This window comes from Jatropha curcas, chromosome 9 (genome assembly GCF_041381405.1).
Source record: "Jatropha curcas cultivar XTBG-Jc1 chromosome 9, XTBG_Jcur_1.0, whole genome shotgun sequence".
In the NCBI taxonomy this organism is placed as follows: Eukaryota; Viridiplantae; Streptophyta; class Magnoliopsida; order Malpighiales; family Euphorbiaceae; genus Jatropha; species Jatropha curcas.
Window position 1 is genome coordinate 22,311,772 of NC_143159.1, and position 20,130 is coordinate 22,331,901.

Below are 20,130 nucleotides of genomic sequence, written 5' to 3' on the forward strand. Positions count from 1 at the left end.
TTAATCAAGTAAATAAGCAAAGAAAATACTTTCTTTTTTTTTTTTTTTTTTTTTTTTGTGTCATTTACAACAGCAAAAACTTACAACAGAAATCAGGAATAAGCTTAGACAACTAAAATCCCATTTTCCTTAATTGTGTCGAGAACGATCCCAAGCTTACCTTCAATCCGCTCATTCTTTCTAGGTTCATAAGATATAGCATATACATCAGCTTCCTTTGATCGCTCAGCGATAAGCTTTCCTATAAGTCTGCAGGCATTGTGATCTGTCAGTGATGGTATGCTGTTTCTTATATCTCTGGCATTTGTCGTAGCAACAGATACCACTTTGCTTGTTCCTCGATGCATGACTTTCGCATGGATAAATCTCTTTGAGAAAAAAACGTTCAGTAAGAATGGCCTCATGTACATATCTGTCCTCTGTTTCCACGATTTTCGGCTAGGTTTCTTTGCAGCTTCACCCCGAGATCTCCTGGTCCATGCAGCTTGAATGAAAGAATTCTGCAGACATGTGAAACGAATATCAGAGCTCCATTTCTTGTAAAATATTAATTTATGATTTACAGCTGTTCAGAAAACGTATTTTAGAACAGTCCATTCTAACAATACACAAACAATTCGATGACATTCCCATATCAGCAGAAGATGAGGAATATAAAAAGATTATAAGGACCAACAAGGAAAATACAAGTATAATTTAACCATGTCGTGTTAACTATGACCTAACAAAAAACCCTAACTTGAACACAACCTAAATTAATTGTTTCGGTTGCTTTTCTGAGGCCTGGAACTTACAGATTATTCAGAATTATTATCAGACAGTTTTCTTACAGGACCACCTCACATCAAGGTGGAAAACTTCAAATTTCTGGTATGCTTTTTTGACCATCAAAAGCGTGTAATCCAGTTTCCAAACGATCATAATTACTACTATGTCTCATTCTGGGAGATTAAAGTTGCATCATTCTCAGTCCCACAACAAGCATATTCCATATGATTTGTTAAGAAATCCCGAGGAAAAAGGTGATTCAGACTTTTGAAAGTCAAAATGTTCTATGATTTTATGTCCCCACAATTAAGAAGAAGACCTCACATCTTCTCTAGTCGGTTGGAGTTGAACTCAAAAGCATTAGCTACATGCTGGCTGCAGATTACTGCAAGGCAAAGGCACTGGCAGAAGAAAAAGGCTGACTACGAATGAAAACATCAAGGAATAAATTCCACATACTTATTAACATGCAAGATTTTTGATAAGTATCCAACATGCCATCAATGACTGGAAATACTATTATTTTACTTGGCAAAGCAATCACTGGAAACATTGATTGACAAACAAGTTGGTTTCTAAAAAATGGCCATGAAATGGAGAAATTATATAGCCTTCAATAATATCCATTTTCTTCACAGCCACAGAGAGAGAGAGAGATCCCACACAAAAAATATCATAACTATGACTTCTCTTGGGGCTGATGCTTCAGGGGCCTCTAATGGGGTGTCTTTAGCAGAATTGAAGTCGCTTCTCTATTAATCTTGTTTCCATGTGTTTGCATTTGTTTCACTACTATCTTTTTGTTCTACCTTGTCCTCCGAGCTGCATTTCTTATCTTTTTTTTTTTTTTAATAAGCTTTTTTCCCACAAATAATTTCTGTAGTGATCCATTGAACAGAATCTCTCCTTCGGTTGCACTAGGAATTCTGCTATTCTGAAGTGATTATCCCTCCTTAGATGGGCATATTCATGCAACATATAGAAATTTAAGGTCAAGTGCCCTGATAACTGAGTTGTGAGAAAATAAATGTTTTCTGGGTGCAGTAGATTCAACCAATTTTTGCCTGCCACCCTGCAGTCTACAATGGAAAACCGGTCTAGTCCTGGCTTCTCACTACTCAACAACTCCTCTACTTAATTGACCACTCAGATAAGTAACATGGACTGGCCTCCTTCATTTTGCTATAATTATCCTTGGTCCTGGACTCAAACAGAGAGGGGGCTAGGTTCATACTTTATATACTTAAGATTCAAATCTTAAATTAGCAACTGAAGACAAAAAAATGATACAATTATCCTTCTTGCCTCACACTAAACAGTAAGCAAAAGGCCAAACCTCCCCCCCCCCCCCCCCCCCCCCCCCCCCCTTCAGATTGTGGAGAGGAAAAAAAGGGGAATATACAGCATGTAGGTTGTGTCAAATCTATTTGATAAAATTTAGAAGCTTCAGCATCTTGAGACAGCTTTTGCATATCACATGAATCACGTTAAGAACCACTGTGCCTGCCAAATCCCTTGGCAAAGTCACAAGGCATGATGTGCACAAGTTTGCAACCACCTAAAAATGTCTTCATTGAGTGAGAAATTTTCTATATGAATCCTAGTATCCTACAGAGGACCAGCTCATAGCACATTATTTTGGCAATCACTCTAGCATGTTCAAGTTCAAGTTTGACAATGAAATGACGTTTTTCAGTAATTATATGCAACTCAACTCTACGTTTGGTGAGATATTTGCTCTAAGCCTACTCTCTAGTGTTGTCACTTTATATCTTCAACTTAGCTGAGGAACCTGACTTTTTTTTTTTTTTTTTTTTTTTGTGAAAACAAGCAAATGAGATCTAAAATATGGCAGAGGAAGAGGCACATGTTGGAATCAACTATTTCCAAATCATTCTATATTTATAGTTTTATAGGACTATATCATCCAGCCAGTGCCAAATATTCAACTTGTTTCATAAGACTGGAGATTAACTACTCATTGTTCAAATATGGCAATATCTGAAAAGTAAAATGAAAACAATTTAGCAAAGATAATGCTGAACTCCGTTATGCATTACTTGGTTTTACAGCCCTCAGAACAAGAAGCCTTATGAGCTTATGGCACTAAGGCAGTCTAAACCATCCTTGCCAATAAGATTTTCATTTATTGAGGCATTCAACTTATTTTTTAGCAAACAACTATAGTGTTATCCCTTTTTTGCTATAAATGAATACGATGCAGAGTCATTTACTTTGATGAAATTTGATTTAGTTATATGTTGAATTCTATGAAATTTAATTTTTAAGAGTAAAAAGAATGTTTTAATTAATATCAAACAGGGCATTAATATCTACATAAAAATTAACTATCATAGTACTAACACCTCCACGCACCAGAACTTCTATAAAATTAGGCATTCCCTTGATATTTTAACCAACTATCTCAGTCTTCTAAAAACCAATAAATGAGGACCTGGGCTTCCTCAAGTCAAAGAAAAGTCGCGGTATTTCTTTTTACCCCCAACAACAAAGAAGGTTAGAAAGAAGAAACGAAAAAAAGGTTCATTCTTTGCCACCAACTATGTTGCATGTGATTGAAGGAGGATTTTAAGTGAGATTTCAGAAGTATTTCATCCAATAGAAAGAGTAAGTTGAGAATACTCTATTCTCAATAAGAGCACTGGACCCCAATAAGTGCAGATGAATCTTCAACCACATAGACCAAAATCGAAAAGCCAAATCCCATTTCCTCTAGCTCCACACAATAATCAGAAAAGCAAGTTGCTAGGTGAAAAAAAAAAAATTTAAGCTTTATCTACCCGCATCAAGCTCCCGACAAATCCATTGCAAGGCCTCAGAACTGTGACAATGCACCCAAATTTAACATTTCCCCTACGATTAATTACTTATTTTTCATTCTATAGTACAATTTTCAATAGAAACAAAAGGATTGCTAACAAACTTCACAAGCGAGCAGATAATTATTACTCTGTAACAAATTATAAAGCAAGGGGGCAACAAATGAGGCCTTCAAAAGACAAACATAAATAGCCCCATGTTTGTTTCCCAGGAAAAATGGGCAGCAGAAAAGAAAAAACATTAAAAATTAAAATAATTTCATTTAGAACCAATCCAATAGAAATAAAATTTCAGTTTAGACAAGTTATACAAGCACAAAAAGGGACTGAGAGATTGAAGAAGAAAGTGCATACCTTGTTGAGAGTGGGATTGGGACAGATTGAGAGTGACCCGTTACCAACAGAGATGTTTAAGCGAGGAAATGAAGAGACCCATGAAAATGAAGCGAGTTTGACTGAGTGATTTGAATGAGTTGGGAGTGAGTCAGCGGAGACGATTGTCCGAGTTGATGCTGCTGCAGAACAAGAAGATATTATGCAAGCCATCTCTTTTGCTGGAAACGCAGGCACTTCCACTTGTGCTAAATATTTTGCTACTTCCCTCGGCGGCCCGCCGGAGATGGTTTCAACTTGGAAATGGGCCCTGGCCCATAGTGCTTAATTAGTTGGATAGGATCCAGAGAGGTGTTCATTGAACCAGCATAAACAATCTAAACAGATCCAAAATCATAATTTTAAAAAATATAAAAACTGAAAAATTAGTTTAATTTATGATTTTAACGTTGAAAATTAAAGGGTGTTCATCAAACACCTCAAACCGTCTAAACCATCTAAAATCATAATTTTTGAAGTTAGTATTCTAATTTAGTTTGAAAAATATAAAAAGCTGAAAAATTAGTTTGCTTTATGGTTTGAAGTCATTAAAAGTGTCCGCAAACTTGTTCATTGAAAAGATGTTTGACTTTTGATGCCTTTGGACTAGGGTTGGCAACAGGGCGGACACCTACAAAAAAACAAACTACCTACTCCGAATCTGTTAATAATTTAAATACTCAAATCCGTCACGAATCTATGAAAAAATAAACCAATAATATCCAAACCCATTCCAAATCCATTTGAAAATACCAACATATTACCCGAATCCGTTTAAATACCCATTTAATTACAAATTTATTCAATCCATCAAATCCAAACTCAAAGTGCAACAAAAAAAATACATACAAAATACATTAAAATTCAACTTCAAAATAATAAAACAACTTAACCTGTAATATTCAAAATAATAAAACATATTAACCTGTAATATTCTCAATCAACAGTACATAGTAATATTAAAATAGAACAAACAAATTGAAATTCAAACCTATATCTCACTTCTCTATTAAAACAATTTGACAATCAAACATCTATTAAGGTTCAATAAGAATAATATCAACCACAAACTAAAAACCAATTAAAATATAATAATAATAATAAACTATAACAAATTATAATGAGAACAAAATCCATATAAAACATAATAAAAAGTATGTCAATAAAAAAATTACTGAATTAAAAGGTACATCAAAACAAAACAACCCTCGAAATGCATCGTGACAACCCTAAAAATGACATTTAATTCTCTCCACGGAACCACCACCTGATTCATGGGTGCGTAGATGTCTCTTTAAGTTCTTTTTCGACTGCTTTGTCCCACAAATCTCACAAGTCAAGTATGTGTGGCATGACTGGACGTGTGCCTGAAGGCATTGAACATTGAAAAAATGCTTCATACAGGCTGGTTCTGCACAAATTGCCTCCACCGGATCCAATTTAACTGCAGCAGTGAAGACATTTATTAGTGAACACCGAATAGTGATTAAATTCCAATTAATAAATAGCTAAAACTCCAAACCAAGCATACAACATTCTTATTTTGAGAAAAAATATTCTAATTGGACAAATACACAAAAACATTCACACAAGTACCTTGTATATATCCACCTAAATTACAAAAAGAGGTCTGAAAGTTGATCTTTCAAAAAGATGGGAGAAACAGATTGGACAGGGAAGAACCTTACCATGAGAATCCTCATGTTTTTGCAGCTTTGACAAATATCTAAACACCTTTCCACACCCAGATTCTTGGCAAACATACTTCTTCTCACCAGCATTGGTTGAGGGGGACTTCTCACTATGAAACTCATTAACATGCCTTTTCACATTGCCTTGGAAAACAAACTGACGGTCACAATTCTCAATAGGACACTTAAAAAGCCTTCCTTCATGCTTAAGAAGGTGGCGAGTTAAATGGTCGTTCCTTCTGTAGCTGGCATGGCAATCGTCAACCAAGCACACATATGGCCTCTACAAAATCAGAAATAAGACATCAATGATGGGAACTATATGCACAATTAAACCACCAACTTGTTACCTGAATAAAGAAGCCCTCAAACCTCATTCAACCAGTGCGTGACTGAGGCTCACTTGAAGGAGCTTCTCAGGAGGTCTCCCAACCTGATACTAGTCCATTCAAGTCTAAAATTGCAGCCTCTTGCATTTTGGAGTTCTTTGTGTGGGATCCAATGCTTTACGCCATTACATCAGGTGCTTTTCATTTCATTGGAAAAAACAAAATTATCATGCAAGATTATTAACTTCCAATAGCTGCATATGCTAAAAACAATGCAATTACATCAAATCCCATATGGGAAAAAGAATGCAAAACTCCAGAGAACAAAAGAGCAGAGACTTGAGAACAATATTGTACTGGACAAGATAAACTCACAAAAACAATTCAAGGATGGATAATATAGTAAATCAAAACCTTTTCAAATCAGGAAACGGTGAATAAGCGATCAACAGCTAAAGCAGTACAATCAACACAAAGCAAAACAAGCAATGAAAATAACTTAACGGCCATGATACCTACCACAGTGGAATGACTTTGCATATGTTGTTTAAGATATGTGGGTTTCTTGAAACTGGCACCACATTCTTCGCAAGTATTAGACTTAATACCCTCAAATTTCTTCATTTTTATCTTTTTCCTCCTCCATCTCCTCCTGAAAAAGCATGAAAACAATAACAAAAAATATTTCAAATCGAAGCGCAGGACACAATAAAAACCTTAAATACCGATCCCCAATGATCTGAAGAACCACTTTACCAAAAATCCAGATCCAGATTCACTTTTTAATAGAAAAACCAATGCAGACTCGAAAATAAAAGAACATAAGAGAGATGAAAGAACCTTGTGGTGAATTTCCATGTGAGAAGTGATAAGAGACTTCTTAGATCTACAAATTCCACAGTAATCACAGAAATAACGTCTAATATCTCGAGAAAGTGGCCTTGGCCTTTCATTTTCCATCGATTCTTCCATTTCTCTGTCGATAAGAAGAAGAATGAGAAAGTTTAGCTGGCTGCATATATAATATTTTATGGCTGACAAAAGAAAAAACAAATTCTCATGTCCCCAATTTATTAATAATTTTTTTCTTTTAAACTGAAATGCAAGATTTCATTAAAACCTATTGGCAACAAAATACATTATAGTAATGATCTTTGTACTAAGCAAATATTATTATCGGTGATGGTTCTTGGCTCATGGCAGTCCAAGATCATGGCAGCCAAATTGTCTATTTTGCCTATATTTAACTGTGTAGTATCGGTTTTGTCCTTACTTAAAATTGATAGATTTTGGTGGATAGGAATAGAATGAAAATTTAAAATTCAAAATTTTCTTTTTTATCATTTAATAACCCTAGACAAAGCATTAAATGGGAGTGAGTATCAATGAACATACAAAGCTTTAAATTTTATTTATTTATTTATTTATTTGACTCATCGATTAACGAATACTACCATAATTGTTTTTTTTATTTTTGAAAGGGATTAACAAAGCCCATTATTTTTCAGTTGAAATGTGTAAAAGCTTTCTTCGTTTTCTTCTTTTTTTTTAGCAGTTGTTTAGCACTCACTGCTGCTCTCTGTAGTTTCAATATCTATCTTAGTTGCTATAATGAATTCTTATTGCAACAGACGTAAATCAAAGTTTTATTTAGTTTTTCATGGAATCGAGCCTGAGATATATAGATCGTGGCAAGAAAGCTCAAGACGTGTTCTAGGTGCCAACCATAATATGTACAAAGCCTATAAGACTATGGATGAGACCGTGAAAGCTTACAAATTGTTTACTGAATCAATAGTGTTTTCGATGTCATCAAGCATCTACAAGTTCTGGTCTTATTAAGATTCAGCTAGATAAAAGACATTAATATTTGTTTTCATCTATATAAAACAGGATATTAATATTTATATATAATTTAACTAACATAGTAGTATAAAGCTAGTTGCTAGGTGAACTCATGTCTTTGGAGAACTCATCCCTCTAAAAGCTAATTGCCAGGTGAAAAAAACGTAAGGCTTTATGGACCCACATCACGCTCCCAACAGATACATTGCAAGGCCTTAAAACTAAATTTAACAATTCCTCTACAATTTATTACTTATTTTACATTCTATAGTACAATTTCAATAGAAACATACAGACTGATAATAAAACTTCACAAGAAAGCAGATAATGATTACTCTTTAACAAAGTACAAAGCAAGGGGGCAACAAATGAGGCCTTGAAAAGACAAATACAAACAGCCCCATGTTTGGCTCCCAGGAAAAATCGGCAGCAAAAAAGAAACAACATTAAACATTAAAATAATTTCATTTAGAACCAATCCAACAGAAATAGAGTTTCAGTTTAGGCAAGTTATACAAGCACAAAACGGGACTGAGACATTGAAGAAGAAAGTGCATACCTGATTGAGGGTGGGATTGGGACGGATTGAGAGTGACTCGTTACCGACAGAGATGTCTAAGCGAAGAAATGAAGAGACACATGAAAGCGAAGCGAGTTTAACTGAATGATTTGAATCTGGGCAGCGAGTCAGCGCAGACAAGCGTTCCAGTTGATGCTGCTGCAGAACAAGACGATATCATGCACGCTCTCTTTTGCTGGAAACGCAGGCACTTTGACTTACTAGCCCTAAATTGTTTGCTATTTACATTGGCGGCTAGCGGAGAGAGGGATGCAACTTGGAAATGGGCCATGGCCCATGGTTCTTAATTAGTTGGATCGGATCGAGAGAGGTGTTCATTGTTCAAGCTCAGGATGTTCTTGAACCACCATAAACAGTCTAAACCCATTGAAAATCATAATTTTAAAGCTAGTCACTCAATTTAATTTGAAAAGTATAAAAAACAGAAAATTTATTTTGGTTTATGGTATTAAAGTCATTATTGTCCACAAATCATTACAAAGATTACTCACTTTTGGTGCCGTTAGATTAAGGCTTTATTAGGTTTAGAACCGGTCTATTTCCTAGGAAATATACTTTCCTGAAAGTATATTTCGAGATAAATTACTTCCTTAAAAATTATACTTCTTAATAAATTACTTTCAAATTACAAAAGATAATACAGTTTGTATAAAACAATTAAATAATTAAATATAGTGTTCTTATAGAAATACTTTGAATTATGTGAAACTGTGATTAAGTATGATTTCATACTATTGAGTTATGATGATTAAATATTGAATTTTATATAATATTCAATGGCCAATGAGAATATTTTATTCATGTAATGAAAATTATGATTTTGAGTTGAATGATTGAAGAGTTTGATGGGATTGTATTGGATGAATATTTTGAACATGTAGCTGAGGTTGCGGATGGATTATAAAACTATTAAAAATATTTTTTGTGCACCGACAAGATATTGATTGGGGTGGTTTAACATATAGAAGCACTTTGCCCATCCACCGGGTTAATTAATTACAGTGTCTCATCCATCATAATCATTATCCGATACCAACCTGCTTCCCAACTCAAATCGGCCATACCACAGATGTTTTACTTTTCAACATAAATATTCAATAAACACAGTAAACAAATATAAATAACTTCATCCCTTCTATTAATTTGGCATTCTAACTCATTTTATGCAATTAGTCATTTAACCTTTAATTTATAAGCCAATTAAGTGATCCATATCTATCAAATATATACAATTCTCATAGATTTTATATTTGTATAGATAATTTGTCTGAGCGTGCAACGTTATCTAATCATAAAACTATTTGCATAATTGTAATCTTCATGTCAAACTGAATAATCTGATTGTCTAGGATTTTTCAGTCACCAAAGCCACTGTCGGCCGGCCGTAGAGCTGCCACCTACGGTGGCCAGAAAAGCCAACCTCCACTAAGTTTTGCAAAATCACAGTTAAAATGCTCCAAATTGATGGGGAAGCTTATTCTAACTTCAATATATGCCAATCATATCTAATTTTAGCAAATTCCCAATTTAATTAAATTTCAAAATCTAATCTTTTGAAATTGTTATATCCCATTAAAGAACAAAGATTAGTTGATAAAAATGAATGTAGAGGTGGTAAAGGTGAGATTTAAACTCACCTGGCCAAAGGAAGTTGCCGAAGACGGTGAGTTTTTGGCTAGAAACGAAACTGCCCTTCTCCTTTGCTCTTTCTCTTTTCACGATCTCTGTTAGCCGCCTTTGTTGAAAACAAAAGAAAAAAAAATATAAAAAATTGGTTGTGCTCAATCCCACATCAGGGAGATTGAGTTTTGAGGGTGTTTGAATTGGCTATAAAAGGAAGCCAATGTTTAGGTTTCTAAACACACCAAAAGCACACCAAAACACTTGAATGTGTTTTATATTAGGGATTTAGAGCAAGTCTCTTGGAGTATAAAATATTTGGGGTGTTTTGAGAGTGTCAGGTAGAAAAATATTTTGTAATTGTGGTTGTAACAATTTGCCGCATAGTGAATATTTTTCTTGATTGTCGTTTGGCAACGGCCGTGGTTTTTCTCTACTTGGGGAGTTTTCCACGTTAAACTATTGTGTTCTCTTTAATTTCTCAGTCATTATTTTATTTTCTCATTTGTTCCTGCTTGAAGCCGATCCGAAGGGCGGGAAAAATAGCAATTTTCCCAACAATCTCAACCAACAAAAAGAAGTCGAAGGTGAAGAAAGGAAGAGAAGGTCATGAGAGTTATTTCTGTAGCTTTAAGTGCCAGTTTGTGCCAGTTTATGGCCATTGTTTCGTCGAAAATAGAGAAGGAAAGAGACTGACAGGTGGAGGAGCGATATGAAATCGCGTAGAGAGGAAGGAGAAGCTCTTTTCTCTCTCTCCTTTTTTTTAGTAGCCTTAAGACAGTTTACATATTGCCCAGTTTGGTTCAAAAGAATTCTCTAGTTTTTATTTGATTTTATCCAGTTTGTGCTGATTTAAAATAGTTATTTGAGGGGTCTTTCGTGAGTTTTCTAGAAACACTGCTAGGCCTACTAATCCAAATAAATTATTATTTGTTCAACAAAATATTAAAAAGAAAATTCAGATATTTGTTCAAAAATAATTCTTGGTTAATCTAAAAATCCATGTAAGAAAATTTAGAAGGTTCTCGAGTCAGCAGGACGCAATAATAATGTTATGGATTTAGGTCCAATTGCTAATTGTGGACCTCAATGTGCACTATGTCCTCGTATATAGTCTGAGATTCCAAAAATAAGATTTTTGATTTAATACAAATTAAAATAATTTTGAAAATAAAATTACGGAATGTTTCAGGTGGTTAGTGACTTCAATTCCCATAAAGATGAAAACACAAGTTTAATCGCTCTACGACGCGAGACAATTAAACCTTCTAATTATACAAAAAAAAATGTTTTATGTGCTTTTGGATACTGAAAATATATGGATATTTTTTTTATAGGATTTCTCCAAACATTTTTCTTAAGTCATTTTTTAGTAAAATAATAAGAAATGGTTTTTAATTTCAGCATTTTTATGTAAGACCCAATGTAGAATTTATAATCCAGTTCTGCGGGATCGAGTAATGATTGTTATATTATATAATCAAATCATAGTTAATGTTAATTTAAATAAATTTTATCCCTGAATCATGTATGTCTCATAGTTCAATATCTCGATTGGATTTAATTCTAGGCTTTTACTAGTGTATAGAAATAAGAAAATTATGTTTCAATACATAATTTCTTATAAACTTACATGTGGCATGTTACCTGCCATAACAGGTTACTTAAAAATGAAGTATTGTTTTTTATTAAAATTTTAAAATTGCTTTTTATATTTTAAATATTTTAAACTCCAAATAATTGAATTTTTATAGTTTTTTAAACCATAAAATTGGTAATACAAATTTTATATGTTATATGGTTTGATTACATTATGGCCACACTTTTTTTGTTTGATTTAGTAGAAATGTAAATGTAAAAAAAAAAAAAAAGAATTCTTATTACATTAAAATTAATGAAGTTGCACATTAAATAGAGACATTTATAAAAACTAAAATTATAAAATTTATAATTTAATAAATTTTTACCTTTAAGGTTGATAAAACTGCACTTCTTAAGGTTGATATACAACTCATTTTTCTGCAAAGCATCCAACACCCATCGAAGGTGCTGAAGGTGTTCCTCCTCGCTGCGATTAAAAATTAAGATGTCATCAAAGTACACAATCACAAATTTGCACAAGAAAGGATGCAAAACCTGAGTCAAAAGTCGAATGAATGTGCTCAGTGCATTAGTCAACCCAAACGGCATAACCAACCACTCATATAATCCTTCTTTAGTCTTGAAGGCAGTCTTCCATTCATCTCCGTCCTTCATTCGGATTTGAAATTACCGCTGGGAAAATCTATTTTAGAGAACACTATAGATCCTGACAGTTGGTCCAATATGTCCTCCAAACGAGGAATAGGGAAATCGATACTACACTATGATCTTGTTGACTACCCGACTATCAATACACATCCTCCAAGTCCCATCTTTTTTTGGTACTAATAAGGCAGGAACCCCACAAGGACTAATGATCTCCTGGATGTGACCCTTCTTCAATAAATTCTTCTACCTATTCTTGAAGGATCTGGCTCTCCTTTGGATTCATCTTATAATGGGGCAGGTTTGGTATCTTTGATCTAGGGATGAAATCAATCTGATGTTGAATGTCCCGTAAAGGTGGAAGTGTAGATGGTTCTTCAACTACAGTATGAAACTCATCTAGTAACTCTTTGACTGGTGGTGGTACTAGTGCCCCTTGATTAGAGTCTGTCTCTGGTTTAATCAACAATGCCAATGCACCTCCTGACTTCTCAATTGCACCAGATAATTCCTGCACATTGGAAGAAACATCTACTATGGATTTTCCCTCCACTTTAGAAGCATTGATAGAAGATCCAGAAGGTAAGACAATGATTTTCTTGTTTTTCTAAGTGAACATGTATGAATTCTCTCTACCCTTGTGCAATGCATCTATATCACACTGCCATGGATGTCTCAATAGTACTCTACAGGCATCCATATCCACAATATCACGACTGACACAGTCTGAGTATGACTTTCCCATTGAGATGGAAACCTTGCAAACCCAATTTACTTCAATTGTTGGTGTAACATCCTCTTGAGTTGAGTCGGGTTGAACCAAACCTGGTTGGGGTAGAATGGATGATAAGTGGACTTATTTGCATGGAAAGTTTAGGACTTGTTTGCCTCCAAACATACAGTGTGGGTATTAAGTTGTGTCTTTGTACACTTGAGGTACCAAGTAGATATGTTACACAGCCAAGTCATTTCTTCTAGAGACTACCCGTTCTTATCAGCTCACTTTCCCATTTTCATATTCTCTTCTTACTTTCCCTCCCGTTTCCTTGCAAGTTTCATGCACGTTAAGCACTAAGTCACCTCCAAGTAAGTAGAATTCCTTGAAGTTATATGTTATCCACTCTTTAATTGAGTTATATTGAAGATGAGTTATGAGAATTCTTGTGTATAGGAGAAGAAAGTTCCAAAGCTGCAGAAAAGAGAAGTTAAAACAGAGCCCCAGCTTTGTGGCAAGACAGGTTTGATATCTCTTGTTATTTCCCATGTTCTTTGCATGAAAAATTGTGTGGAGTGTTGCTCATGAGATGATATGTTGCTTGTTGTTGGGTGGAAGTACTGGAAATGATGTGAAAACAGGGGATGAATATATGAAACGGAAACAGAGTTTGCTGGAAATGTTACCAGCAACTTCATCTTGATTTTGAACCCATATAATGATGGAATTAGGAATTGTCATAGAAGAGTTATTTGTTTCTTTCTGTGTTAGCTTTACATGGGCTTTTGAACCATTCAATTTGAAGTTGTATATTGAGAGTTATGGCCAAAAGAACACAGACTGCACAGAATCACGTCGCGCGCTCGCGCATACTGGGAAGCAAGTCGCGCTCGCGATTTCCTATTGCGCGCTCGCGACTTGAGTCAGGTAGCTCTCTGACTCTCAAATGGCACAACTCGCGCTCGCGACTTTCACATGCGTGGTCGCGAGTTTGGCCAGAAGCTCTCTGACTCTCAGTGTGCGCATCTCGCGCTCGCGAATCACACAAGCGCGCTCGCGACTTCATCTCGCGCTCGCGACTTGTGCTGCGCGGTCGCGACTTGAGCCAGAAACCTCTCTGACTCTCGATTGCACTTCTCGCGCTCGCGAGGTTTGAATACGCGCTCGCGACTTCTCCCTGGGAAGCATCTCGCGCTCGCGACTTTTCCCTGCGCGCTCGCGACTTGTGTTTTCATGCATTTTGGACTTCTTTTTCTATACAATTACATTCCTTTGCTCAACATGCATGCATCCAATCATTTTACAACAAAAATATAATATAAGAACATGGATTAAAATAACATGTAAGCATTTATATGGTGTGAAATCAAATCAATATGATGAACGATGACGTTGTGAAACCATTTATGTGCTATTGTGTTACATTGTTGACATGCTAATCTTAAGCTCCATTGAGGTTAGGTAGAAACCATGTAGATAAGGCTATGTCGCGACATAGAATAGCCGATCTGCGCCCCATACAGTTTGGAACTCCGGCTACAGGCCGTTGAGTGGATATGATTAAACCGTGCGGTGCGAATCCGGTTAGGGGCACCAAAACGGACAATATTGGCATAGGCGAATCCGGTTAGGGGCCTATAGCATACAGTTTTACCCAGTTTCATACAGTTTATCTTATCACTTCGGTTTCACTATAACCTTATGGAGCCATTCAGATATCTTGACATAACATTTCATGAATTATACATGATTATAAACAGTACAAAAGATAATCAAGATATCATGAAAGTATCATAATGTGTGAGCTTATATGTGCCATATATGTTTCCATGGTTCTTTCTATATATGTATGTGTTTGAATTGTTTCTTTATTTGTTGAGATATCCACTGAGCATTATTTGCTCAGCGAGTTACCTGTTTAACTCGCAGGTTTTGAGACTGGCCCATAGAGAGTCCGCGTACAACTGCTGCAGTTCATCTGTAGAAGACTCGGTCTTCAGGGTAGAAACTCATTTTGTTTTTCTTTTTATGGCATGTACAGGGCACACAGTTGGGCCCATTTCATTTTGTAAACTTGTATCATGTTTTGTAAATATAAATTACATTATTTTTGGAAACAGTACCAGCATGTTATTATATTCAACATACAGTATGTTTTCAGCATGTCAGACCATACAGTCAACCAGTTTGTAGCATCTCGACTCGGTTCATTCGGGTTTACGGGTGGACCGGGAAGGGGTGTTACAGTTGGACCCTCTTTAATCCACCCTACCTTGTATGGTGAAGGAAGTGTTTATGTGGGTAGATTAAGTTTTTCAATCAGTTGCTTGGCTATCAAATTTTCACAGCTACAACTGTCAATAATGACCCAGCACACTGCTTCACCAATCCGACATTTAGCTTGGAAAATTTTTCTCTACTGAGTTTCACTTTCTTGTTTTAGAGAGCACAAAATTTTTTGAACAACAAACGCGACCTCACCTTCTTCTGAACCAGCCATGGATCTATCATCTTCGTCTTCTACCTCTTCAACTTCAGTCACCTCATCAACTATATTCACCTGTCAACGCCCTTCATTAGCCCCCCTGCACTCTGGACATATGTTAGCTTTATGTCCCGGTTTTCTGCATCGATAACAATAGTATCCGGTTGGATTCTGATACGGATTCGACTTATTGTTTCTATCTGTCATGGGTGCCTTTTCCCGGGAATCTTTCTTTTCCTCTGTTAAGGGCTGCTGTGAATTCTGGTTATTAACAGGAGTTGTTGTTCTTGAATTTTGTCCACTAGAATTTCTGTTGAACTGTTGATTTCCGGATCAGTAGGATTGCCTGAAATTCTGATTCCTATTAGACGGTTGTTGAGGCTGCCAGTTAATCCTATCTTCTTCACGTTTGGCCATCTCAATTGCATCAGCCAAAGTGAAAATTGTAGCTACACCCATCATACACATTATATCATGGTTCAGTCCCCTTTGATAATGAGCTACCTGCTGGGATTCAGTTTCACAATTATCACAACGAGCTTATAATCTCAAAAACTCTTCTATATACTCATCAACCTTTCAATTTCCTTAAAAACAGTCATGGTACCTATTATATAAAATTTGAGAGTGATCATTGGGAAGAAAACGTTGCTCAATCATCTGTTTCATTAAAATCCAATCCCGCAAAGGTTCAGTCCTTCGATGATGGCGTTCGTTTTGAACAGAATGCCACCATGCTGCTGCAACTTCTTTCAATTTATAGGCCACTATGGAAACTTTACGCTCATCCTCAACATTCATGACCTCAAAGAATCACTCGACCTCCGCTAGCCAATCAAGAGTACTTTCAATATCTAACGATCCTGAGAAAGATTGAAGGTCTACCTTTATTTTGTATCCATCATGAAAATTTTCACCATTGTTTCTGTAATCTCGGCCTCCATCATAATGATTTTGGCGTCTTGCAAAATTTGGTTGCTACTGATTTGGCCCTGCTGGTGCAGCTGTAGGTTGTTGGTTGCCTTGTTAAAGTAGGAGAGTCAACTGTCTAATCTATTCGGTTAACTCGTCGAATTTCGCCTCTATGGCTATGACTCGTGCTTCATGATTGTTGACCATGGAGATACTTTGCCTTTCGGCTCTGATACCAACTGACGCAGAACGGTTATGTGAATGGGAATAACGATTATACTCTGTTAGGAGTTTTGATCAATGTCGTTTGATCTGATGAATAAAATAGAGAACTCAGCTCTCAAAGAGGTTTATTGATATGAATAATGATCAAAAGATAATGAATAAGTCAATAATACAAAATAACCTATTTATAGTTTTAGGTTAAAAGTCATAAAACCCCAAAAATAACACAAAATCCGTAAATAGACAAAACTCTAGTGAGGGAGGCGGCACTGGCGTGTCGAGGACTCTCAAGGGCTAGCACGAGGTATGCTTGGCATGGCACGAGCATATTGTTTGACTTTATGTGTTAAAACATTAACCAAAATATTAGCAAGATTCGTGTCATTGCAATTCAAAGCAGCTAAAGTTGCATAAATGAGATACAACACTTGGAAAAAAAGGAAATAGAAAGAAATACTTGAAAAGACAAACTTCTAACTTTGTAAGACAAAAACAAATCGGCAAGTTATAGAGCAGAAAAATAAAACTAATTTGCAGAGCCAATAATAAGGAAAATAGTATAAATTCTTATAATTATTCTAATATTCAAAACAACAATACTAACTCAATATTTTGTTCACAATTTTCATTTCTAATTTGACAGAAGTTTGCATATTGTTTGACTTCATGTGTTAGACACTAACCAAAACATTAGCAGGATTCATGTCATTACAATTCAAAATAGTTAAAATTGGCAAAAATGACGTACAACACTTGAAAAAAAAAAAAGGAAATGAAAGAAATATTTGAAAAGACAAACTTCTAAATTTATAAAACAAAAAAAAAATCGGCAAGTTATAAAGCAGAAAAATAGAACTAATTTGTAGAGCCAATAATCGAAAAAATAGTATCAATTTTTACAATTATTCTAATATTCAAAACAACAATACTAACTCAAAAGAAACAAAGAAATTAAAAAATATAGGCCATACAAAATGCAATATTATATTTAAAAAAAAAAAAAAAGAAACTTGAACTAACACATAACAAAGAGTAAATTAAATTAGTCAACTTTAATCATTTTCACATGTATGACATTATTTAAAAGACTTGAAGAGGAAGTAAGTTGGTTGTCTAAATCGAATTCCAAGAACAAAAATGATACAAAACCATACTCAAGTGACAAATAAATACAACATACAAAAAATATAAAGTAATCATAGACAGTCTTGCTTCAGACACATATTTTTCTTCCCAATTTTCGTTTCTAATTTGACAGAAGTAAGAAATAAAATTTAGGAACTGCTATAAAAGATGTTTGACTAGATCAGCACCTTCATTAAGCTTTAAAGAGCTGAGAACAGTCTCATTCTCCATAAAATTTCCATCCCCATTTGGATAACTACCCAAGGATTCCCAATAAGCAATTGTAAGAAAAGATTCTATTCATGATACAATTAAGGACTAATAAAAATCATATTTTTTTAAAGAAAAGTGTCAATTCCATTTACAGATCTTAAAAAAATAAAATAAAATATCTTCTTTAGTTTATGCTAAAAACTTAAAACTCCATATATGAAACAGTTTGCCTTTTCAATAATGTGTGTGCTAATAAAGAATTCTAGAGATGAACTTCTGTTTATTAAAAAAAAAAAAACTCATAAAATTAGATTGTGCAGCAGTAGCTAAATTTCCAAATTTAAAAATTCTATAACTGATCACAGATTCATAGTAGCCAAAACACTTCAAAAAATCATAGATCAAGTTTAAAAAAAGTCATACCTTCACATTTGATTCTACCTTAGCACCATGCGACTTTAGTGCAACACCAAAGAAAAACAAAAAAAAATCAAAACAAAATTAAAGTAAATGGACCACGAGTAGATATGAATAACATCCTTCTTATCTTATCAAGAATTCCATTATATGCCAACATTCTAAATCTACATTTAGCCAATTTACTAAATGGACCATTAGTTTCTATCCCAACATCCTATATCTATATTCTATTATAGTAAATGTATTTATAGAAATGCATAACAACTGACCACATGTAATAAAAAAATTGACATCTTGATTGATTGCATTTTAGTACATAAAAACTAAAAAATCAAAACAGAGGAACATTTCACTTCCTAACAATAACTACTACCTAGTCCTTTTTTTGCCTAAAAATTTTCAATCCCCTTTTCATCTCCTAATTTCAAATCAACATCAAAAAATCACTCAAACATTAACCAAAACAATAATAGGAAGTGAGCAAAGAAAACAGCTAAATTGGTAACAATTACGTACAACACCTGAAAAATAAAATAAAAAATAAAAAAAGAAAGGAAATTTGAGCAAAGAAAATACAAACAAAAGGCAAAAAAAATAATAGAAAAAAGAAAATAAATAAAATAAAATAAAAAGAACATTGATGCACTTGCCAATACTTATAAAGGTGGACTTAATTGCAACTATGATTTTTATTTGCAATTTATTTATTTGCCATGAAAAGCCAATTTACTAAATGGGCTATTAGTAGATATGAATAGCATCCTTCTTATCAACTAGCTGTTCCACGCGTCGCATACACCCAAAAAATAAAGAAAAAACATAGCCAAAAACTCCAGCACTGAACCCCTGAATCTGTGCCCGTCACTTACAAACCCAGCGCATTAACCAACTCGTCCACAAACCACTTTCAATAAAAACGCCACAAGTCAACCACATAAACCGCATTAAGGGTGGCCACGGTTCCGGAACCGACGGTTTCGGTTCCAGAAAAACTGGAACCGGAACCGAACCGAAAAGATCTGGTTCCGGTTCTGATTTGGAACCGTCCGGTTCCGGTTCTGGTTCCGGTTCCGGTCCGGTGGCAAAACCGACGGTTCCGATCGGTTTTTCGGCGAATCACATAATTCTAAGTTTTAAAGACCGGTTTAAAAAAAAATATTTGAATATAAAAAATTAAAAAATACACCTAAAAAATTAAAAAAATACTTCAATTAAATTTATTTTTTTAAAGACTTGAACATAATTAATTTTTTTAAAAAAATTTTTCAACTGAATTTATTTTTTGTTTAAAAAAGTTTGAAAAAAAAAAAAAAAACTGGTCTGCTGGAGCCATTTCATTTTGGTTATATTATATCAACAAAAATGTGTCAACGGGCTAAATGCCAACTGTCATAACATTTCTCACCACATTCACTAATTGGGTAAAAGCAAGTACAACCCATATTCCTATAAGCCCATGAGCTTGGCCCAAAATAGACATTTCATTTAGTTTATAACGCTAGAACCGCCGGTTCAAACCGGCCGGGAAATCGGCGATTCCAGTCCGGTTCCCGCCGGTTCTCTGGAATCGCCGGTTCCGGTTTCAGAAAATTTAAAACCGAAATCGAATCGAAATTCTCCGGTTTCAGTTTCAGTTTGGCCCGATTTCGATTCTCACCGGTTCCGAACCGGTTCAAACCGACAGTTTCGGTTCCCGAAACCGTAATATGGCCATGTCTAAACCGCATGGCTTGAGGGTGAACA

At 34.9% G+C, this 20,130-nt stretch overlaps 3 protein-coding genes across 3 annotated transcripts; all 3 read right to left on the bottom strand.

The window, feature by feature from the left end:
• Positions 1 to 4,241, bottom strand: LOC105636995 (Ribosomal L18p/L5e family protein). The gene is made up of 2 exons (XM_012220397.4): positions 3,963 to 4,241; positions 1 to 500 (listed from the first exon to the last, which is right to left on the bottom strand). Exons 1-2 carry the CDS (start codon positions 4,152 to 4,154, stop codon positions 105 to 107), a joined length of 588 nt encoding a protein of 195 aa, XP_012075787.1. The 5' UTR covers positions 4,155 to 4,241; the 3' UTR covers positions 1 to 104.
• Positions 4,242 to 5,061: 820 nt separating this feature from the next.
• On the bottom strand, positions 5,062 to 6,415 carry LOC105636996 (transcription factor IIIA-like). The gene is made up of 3 exons (XM_089725625.1): positions 6,022 to 6,415; positions 5,669 to 5,954; positions 5,062 to 5,424 (listed from the first exon to the last, which is right to left on the bottom strand). The coding sequence occupies exons 1-3, from the start codon at positions 6,046 to 6,048 to the stop codon at positions 5,210 to 5,212; spliced, it is 528 nt and encodes a 175-aa protein (XP_089581751.1). The 5' UTR covers positions 6,049 to 6,415; the 3' UTR covers positions 5,062 to 5,209.
• A 6,127-nt stretch (positions 6,416 to 12,542) lies between these two features.
• On the bottom strand, positions 12,543 to 13,037 carry LOC149493809 (uncharacterized). Its single transcript, XM_089726355.1, has 2 exons — positions 12,929 to 13,037; positions 12,543 to 12,844 (listed from the first exon to the last, which is right to left on the bottom strand). Exons 1-2 carry the CDS (start codon positions 13,035 to 13,037, stop codon positions 12,543 to 12,545), a joined length of 411 nt encoding a protein of 136 aa, XP_089582481.1.
• Positions 13,038 to 20,130: the final 7,093 nt, after the last annotated feature.